At 37.7% G+C, this 8,330-nt stretch overlaps 1 protein-coding gene across 2 annotated transcripts in view; it reads right to left on the bottom strand.

Moving 5' to 3' along the window:
* Window positions 1-1,580: 1,580 nt before the first annotated feature.
* LOC108578464 overlaps window positions 1,581-8,330 on the bottom strand; it is a 13,373-nt gene continuing 6,623 nt past the window's right edge. The window contains exons 2-4 of one of the 2 annotated variants that reach the window (XM_017941811.1): window positions 7,646-7,896; window positions 2,960-3,204; window positions 1,581-2,501 (exon numbers count right to left, since the gene is read on the bottom strand). In XM_017941811.1, coding sequence (XP_017797300.1) covers window positions 2,498-2,501; window positions 2,960-3,204; window positions 7,646-7,896 — 500 coding nt within the window. In that variant the 3' untranslated portion in view covers window positions 1,581-2,497. Of the gene's footprint in view, window positions 2,502-2,955; window positions 3,205-7,645; window positions 7,897-8,330 lie in introns of those variants that run through there. The other variant, XM_017941812.1, reaches the window with a different exon arrangement.

Genomic DNA, 8,330 nt, shown 5'->3' with positions numbered 1-8,330 from the left:
GCGTAAAATAATGTTTAACGTTTACCAAGTGACACGGTGTATAACTCGAGTACTAATTTAAAGAAAAAAAAGCAGAAAAAAGAACGAGAGAGGATATAGAGAGAAAAACGCGGAGACGACCTGAAGGAGGCGAAGATATTTTGCGTGCAGCGCTTCTTATTTTGCAGACTGAACTAATTTCGTCACATTGTAGAACGAGAGACAGTGTATATAGACGTGAATGAGAGGGAGAGCGCAGGAGATGGAATACGGGAGAATCAATTATATTCGTCTGTTTCGTGGACAGACAGGATGAAAGGATACCGTGAGAAGTGGTATATACTTTAACCAAACACCGTGTAGTGAGAGTAATAATAAATTAAAAAAAGTATAGCGATAGTCGGCCGACGATTACGATTAATCTCGACGTTATCATTATTCTTGTCATTGTCATTATCATTACGATTATAATACCATCGTCACTGTGATTAGATCTATTTTTTTGCTCAACACGAATCGAATACACAGATTGGGAATGGGAAGACGGGGGGGGTTACCATTCTAACGGTATTATTGCTATTATTGCCATTATTACCACTATTGTCGTTACGTTCTCGTCATTATTACGATTATTATTGTTGCCGTTGATAAAGTTGTACGAATATATAAGTTCAATGACATGCTTTAAGTAAGTATAAATGTTACTCCGATTGAATAAAGGGTATTTATCGATGAATCCTCAAATTATTCTTGATTTTTTTTTAAATTAAAAACCAAAAGATTTAATACTCGTTTTATCAAATTTTTTTCTCTAAAGATAAACTTCTTACATTGTTTTCGGATATTCAGATTTTGATTTTCGAAGTACCCGATTCATAAGAAAATTTCTTTTCTATTTCATCCCTGCTCTGATTCAAATTTCCCGCCTTTACCGCGCAAGGATAAAATTTCACTGGAAAATTCCTGCTAGTTTACTTGGAAGAATGACATGACTTCTTACATTATTTTCAATGTACTCGATTCATAAGAAAATTTCTTTTCTATTTCATCCCTGCTCTGATTCAAATTTCCCGCCTTTACTGTGCAAGGATAAAATTTCACTGGAAAATTCCTGCTAGTTTACTTGGAAGAATGACACGAGTAACTGACGAGTTTTGTCGTGCGTGCATGTCTTTTTTTAGCCTGACTTTGCCCATATTAGACGTTCTGAACTTTTTCCAATTACAATCAAGCCTTGTTTACCTGGAGCGACTGTATCCAGTGATACGCTCACCTATGACCATATTCGAAGCTACCGGTTTCTTGTGGCACTTAACCTTATCGATGACATTTCTACGGTGAGACTTCTTTTAAATCAAACAACTCATGTTCTATTATTATCGAATTTACAAGGAACAGTGTATTTAACGAAAGGAAATAGGATAAAAGAAAAACTCAATTTTAGAAGTTACCTAATTTTATATTTGCATTTTCATTATAAAAAAAAGTCTTGTTTTACAAAGCGACGTCGTACTCGACGTAGTGACGTATCATAATATAATACCTGCATCATCGTATATATCACAATAAAATGGACGTGCGAATAACTTTCGCATGTGGTATGTACACGTGTAAAATGACAATCATCGAAATCATATGGCAAGCAAATAGTATTTCTTCTAATAAGCCGCGCGATTGTCTAAGTGATGAAATTCGGAACGTTTCTAATTCCGATTTTTAGGACTCCTACTTTTTTCCCCCTCCTTCTTCTTCTTCTTCTCGTTCGTATCTCCTTGAATTCCTCGACAAATAGTAAACGCTATCCTTCACGTTTAGAACGTGTACGGATGTACATATAAACGTACGAATTCACACTGTTTATCGACGACTTGTGTTTGCTATTTTAGACTCGCTCTAAATTAGCCAGACGAAATCGATAATCATGCTCGTACGGGGTTTTGTAGGCAAGTCTGCTCTAAATTACGACAGTTCTGGAACTTCTTATAGAGTCATGAGTATTTCGTGCACACATTTAGGCTCGTGCGTCTCGAACGAGGCGTTTTGCGGAAGGCACAATGTTCGTCACGTTTCCACTGACTCTCTCTTTCTCTCTCTCTCTCTCTTCGTTCTTCATTTTCTTGCAATATTCTTCATCCACATTACAGAATTCAGAATCCATCGATCAACGTAATTACGTTCCATCTTCGATCCTACTTTCGATTGTGTCGTTGGCGGTTGATTCAGTAACAAAAGCGGTGTCCCGTTTGGAGGACTGTCCGTTTGATTCTTGAACACAAATGTTTTTAGCCTACTTGAACGAGGTCCAGTTTTACAACGAACAAATTGTTCACCGTAAGTGGTACTTCGAGTGTATTCCCATATTGGCCGTGCTGTGGCAGCTATATAACAAATGACAGAGTCCTCTCACCCTCGTCGCACTTTTGTACTTGGTTAGTTCTTAATTGTATTGCAATACGCTGGACCTCCAGCACGCCGCAAGCCTCTTTTGTTGCGATCATAATTTCTGATGCCAAAGATCTCACCTGAAATGAATAAAAATTGATCGGTAAATAATCAGACACAAACCAAATACCTTATGAAAATTAATATAACAATTAGTTTAACTTTGAAAAGTACAAGATCTGTAATTGAAATTCAAACAAACCCTATAAGCCATAAATAACTAGTACCGCTATGTCGTGACGTCACGGAACTTTATAGAACAACCAATGACATCACTCGACACGAAACAAGAAATAGCATCGCATCACAGTTCTTTCCACGTATATATGAAATCGTCTGACTTCTTTTTACCCCCACTCTATCTATCACCTCCTGGTCAGACCAAGCGATTCACACAAGCGACTTATATACCAACGAAACCGCAAATCGAGTCACCGTTATTTTTACACTTCCCCTACCGAGAATCTTCCTTACGTCAGCGGTACGAGCAAACTTTTCATTCACGAGAAAGTATACACAAAGTGTAAATGAATTTTACCTCGCGTACGGTGGCGGCGGTGATGGGTTCGGGTCCCTAGCAACAATCTCCACGGTTCTAGGAACCATGTTGTGCACAGTTGGCAACGTTCCGCTGTTGTTCGGCCTAAGTAGATGACTAGGATTTAGCTTGATGGCATCATCGTAGCTAGGTGGCGCGTCTGTAACCGCCTCGTAGTCTGGTGGCTTCTGTCTGGATCCACTAGATGGTTCCTCGATAGAAATTACGTGAATCGGATCGTCGATCTGTAGCGAAAAGAATTATTGTATAAATCAGTGTCTGCTGAATCACGAAACAGGCGTATACAGCGTAAACTAAACTAAAAGATCGGTAAACCTGATAAATCGTTAGATATCAATGGTTTCGCAAGAACGAATTGTTAATTGCCGGATCGTCGATCTGTAGCGAAAAGAATTATTGTATAAATCAGTGTCTGCTGAATCACGAAACAAGCGTATACAGCGTAAACTAAACTAAAAGATCGGTAAACCTGATAAATCGTTAGATATCAATGGTTTCGCAAGAACAAATTGTTAATTGCTTCTCTTTGATAAATGACCTACTAATCCGGGACAAGTTTTATTACGTTACTACTTGACGACGACATTACACGACCGACCACAAGGATATTAACCCCGAAATGGTTATTCTTCTATATATATCGCGGCCTGTCTATAGATATCCACCTACGTGTTCGCCTCGACACTCTTTAGAACTGTATAGCTGGCCGGATCTAAGTCACGAAAGGGCGCGCGTTTACCGCAGAGTTACGTACGGCGGATACAGAACAGGATGAAAATAGCGCTGGTTATTCGAGGCTATAAAGAAAGCTTCGCGGAAAATTGCATAATCGTTTCGTCGGGCTGAACAGCAAGGTGAATGACTGAGAGCCGCGCCGATTCTCTTCACCAAAACCGTCTGCTTTTTCGCCCGGTGCAGCGTTTACTGCACCGTTTGCGGAATCGAGATTTTGCAACGCTGGTAACGGTCGTCTGAGCGCTGCTGGCATGGATTGCTGACTGGATTTCAATTTCTATCGCTTTTTTTACTCCGACAAATAATTGCAATTTTTCGTTCGTAACGAATGCTGTACTAATTAAGAGATATTTAAATTCTCATCATTTCTGCTTTCATGTTTGATATGGATTGTTGAAATTGTATGCGATAATTGATATTTGAGAATATGGTTATTATTGTAATTCCGTAGAATGTGTAGCTATAAAAATTTAATTACTTATTTAAATTTATAGCTGAATTATTAAAAATTTTCAGGTACGCTGCTACAAATATTCTTTTCCATGATTCTTGTTTGATCAATTAGCCGGCCAATTAAAATATACAATTAAGAAATAACGAGCCGTGACATGATTATTAAGTAGTTGAAACAAGTGGTAATTAGAATGCACGCATTAGTATGAATATTAAACATTGAAAGATCTATTCACAAAAGGTAAATGTTGCGAAATTAGACTTTCACAACTGATTATAGTATTTAACTAAGAACTGTGCGCACTCTGCCATTAACATAATGAATTAAAAATAAGCTTAACATGTATAAATATCTTTCGTTAGACTTTATATCTTGCATTGTTAATTCCTCTTACGGGAAAATTACAATAATCGTACAAATTCTTAAATCTCACATGAAATTTTCAACGTACACCTTGAACAAAGTTAACACCTATAACACCCTTTCCTCCGCGTCAATTGCAGCTGTGACATGGTACAGTAATCGAAGGATGGCCCTCGATAAATATAGATACGTGCTTCCGGGTGAATATCCTTACGGCAGTAGATAAGTGCACTGTAACTACCAGCGACCTCCTTTATGCATCGAGCTGCAGACAGACCTTTGCATTTCTATTGTTTCCCCGCGTGCAACGAAAAGAGGAACGGCTGCTATTCTAAGCCACATGTCTATACTACGCCTACATACCGTTTTAGAAACAAAACGAGAAGAAAGAAAAAAAAAAGTAACGGAAGAGGACGAAGAACTAGAAAAAGGGAGAACGTTCGCGAGGAAACATTTTTTTTACGCGACCAAGATTCCGAGCACAATGTGAAAGCGTACACACAATAGCGCGGAAATGACAGAAGGGTGACGTTACCGACGGAGATGTGATAAAATCGCAGAAAGATGAGAAAGAACACGTGATAGAAACCTGCGTTAAACGACAATCAGAATTCCGATCGACTGGTTACCGGGATTTACGTGACTCTTGTGAAAAAGAAAATGCGACCGTATCTACGGTACCGTTTATAATTGTTCGAACGATCGGGAATTTTCAGTTCTACTCGACGTTCTTTCAGGTAGGAATTTGATTCCGGAATACATTTGTAGGTTATGTTTTACTGGTTTCAAGATTATATCAGATCTTTTAATTCACCTATTATACGCTTGAAGAAACATAATTCATTCTGCAATGCTTTACTTTCTATTACATGTATGTAGGTGTATATTGTCTGAGAGTATACATATACTGCAAACGAAATAGTCGAACAGAATATTCTCAGAGTAATAATCTTGATAATTTCTGTGAATAAGATGAGTAATTCATTTTTACTTATATCATAACCGAGAATATTTAAACATAATATTGTGACGCAAACTTCATTAAACTTTACAAGAATGAGCAGAAAATTTCACCAAATATTAAATATTGACAAAACTAATACTAAAAAAATCTCTCGAATAATTAAGAATCATACTATCTACACATCGCACATCCGCAAAAAAATTATTACAACCTCAAAATATAAAATGTTTTAGGAGAAAATTAGTTTTTTCGAAAGTGACATAATTACAGCACTTGAACTATTACAATTCAACTTCTAATGGCAAATCTGTGTATCAGAAAATATTCCAAGCGAGAAAATAACCTAAAAAATTTTTGACTCGTGATACTTTTCTCGCAGAGGAGCGATGTGATAGAACGAAGTAAAAGTAGTCACGGAATTCGTCAATTTTGATGGTCCAACGTTCACCCATTGAACCATAAACGCGATGCATAAATTTTCACTCTCAACGAGACTGGTCTGTGCCAAGAGTTCATAACAATTAACGTCTCTTTACGAAACGCCACGTGGCTCGTGTTAACCATTACGGTTTTAGGGGCTACCGAGCGATTTACGGGTCGAGGAAAGGCCGAGGCAACAGTTTCGATCGAAGTATATTATTTTTATCTCGTAGCCTGTTTACAAATGTCGGTAATCGCGCCTCCGTTATACACTACTACACGCGCTATAGACGATCGGTTCGCGGTCTATAATAGGGGGTTGACCCGGATCGATCTGAAAAACTCTCTAATCTCCGGAGGCTTCAATCAAGAACAACCTTTTGAAACCCTTAAACAGCATCGAACGTTTACCGCTGGTAAATCGTACGGTTAGCCGGAAAAAAGTGACAACTTTTATCAACATGTGAAATGGTCTCGCAAGACCATTTAATTACTCTGTCAGTCACTTAATAGTAGTAATCGCCTAAAAATTCGGTTTCGTCTGTTTCTGAGAATTCAGAGTAGTCATGAAGTATGCAGATATCATGAATGTTCTTTAAACTTCGAGTACGAAATTATTACTTAACTTGTGTGTTCTAACTTAATGCTAGTAATAGTAATAGCCTTAAAAATTCGATTTTGTCTGTTTCTAAGAATTTCGAGTAATCGTGAAGTATGCAGATATCATAAATGTTCTTCAAACTTTGAATACGAAATTACTACTCAATTTATGAGCTGTAATTTATTGTTAGTTTATAGTCATCGCCTTAAAAATTTCGATTTTATCTGTTCCGAAGAATTTCGAGTAATCGTGAAACCTGCAGATATCACGAATGTTCTTTAAACTTTGAGTATGAAACGAGTTTCGAAATTTCTTTTGTAAATGATAGTTTATTGAAATATACTGCAGGTTTTGTTTGAACACCGGGTCTGGTTAGTACACGTGGCTACTTCTTAAGTTGCTTGAAATATAGAGGCGTTGTATGACGTAAAGGAAGACGCGTCATGTTCAGCTTGAACCCTTTTGAAAGAGTATTCGAAATTGTTTTGCTTCGGTTAATGAAGTAAAGACGCGCAATTCTATTCAATTTACCGTGTTAACTCTGAAACAGTAATTAGTCAAAGGCTAATTAGAAGTGTACGTTACAGTACATTTTGTTAAATTTTCGTTAACTTAACCTTTGGTAAACAAACTGGGTCGTTTAGGCCCAAATCAAATTTTCTTACTGTTCCAGTCTTTCAAAAAACCTAAAAAAAAATTCTGGGATACTTATCGAAGTCTCCACTGCGTTATACAATTTTTCGTTAAATCAAATGCTATAAATTTCTCTCAGTAGGAATAAAATTTCATTTCGAAGCAATGCAAGAGCGACGTCTTACTTGGGTCATTAATGACCCAGATTGCTCAGTTAAGAAATAGTTACATGTACAAATAGTAACAGAAACAACTTGTTCAATCGATCATAAAAATTGCAAAATGTGAAGAGAGAGGGGGAAATAAGAAGATTGATCTGATTCCTAAACTGGAATGTTGCATTTCAACCAATTAAGTTTTCTAAATAAACGTCTAGAAACCTGTTTTCAATGTCTACGTATGATGAATCTATTCGCCGGACCGGTTTTCGATTAAGCGAAAAAGGTGAAAAAGAAACGTTTATCGCTGTCGAGGTTTAGAAAAATGAAGACTTACCTGTGCTGTGATCGGATGATTTGTGTGTTGTGTGTGCATGGTTGCCCTACTTGGCGGTGCGTGCAGCCAACAACACATTGCGGCACATATGAGAAGAGCGCCTGCGATTATGCAAGCAACACCGACATATCGTACCGGTTCGACGTAGTTCTCCGCGAGGCCTAACCAGTTTATCAGTGCTCCAACGCAAAGGAGAACCATCCCGTACCTGTACGGACGCTGCGAACGCCGTGATTCCTCCAAGGACATTGCTGAAATCGCAAACAGAGATCAGTTTTACAGCTCCTGCTTCGAGGCATTAAGCAGATTTCATTTCTGCCGGGAGTATTTCGGTCACTCGACGCGTGGCTCGAGGAAAAATGTTGCGGGAAAGATTCTGACTTTCCTGATTATCGTTGTCCACTTTTGTCGCATTTTGTGAGCATTGCTTTGCACGCGTGTTTAACTAATGAGAGCGTTCGATTGAGATTTCATTTGAATTGGTCGCGATTGAATCATCGAGACGCATTGAAATTTGGAAGTATTTAGGGAAGTGTCTTTGAGGTGTGAAATGCAGATTTGCAAAGCCTAAATTTGAGTTCAAATTTGAAATTTTGAAATTTAAATTTCAACGATATGAATTTATGAAACTTAAATTGAAATTTCTGAAATTTCTATTTGAATTTTTGAAATTTAAATTCGTGTT

This window comes from Habropoda laboriosa, unplaced genomic scaffold (assembly GCF_001263275.1).
Source record: "Habropoda laboriosa isolate 0110345459 unplaced genomic scaffold, ASM126327v1 scaffold59, whole genome shotgun sequence".
In the NCBI taxonomy this organism is placed as follows: Eukaryota; Metazoa; Arthropoda; class Insecta; order Hymenoptera; family Apidae; genus Habropoda; species Habropoda laboriosa.
The sequence above is the reverse complement of the archived record's forward strand: the minus strand, read 5'-3'. Positions and strand labels throughout refer to the sequence as shown.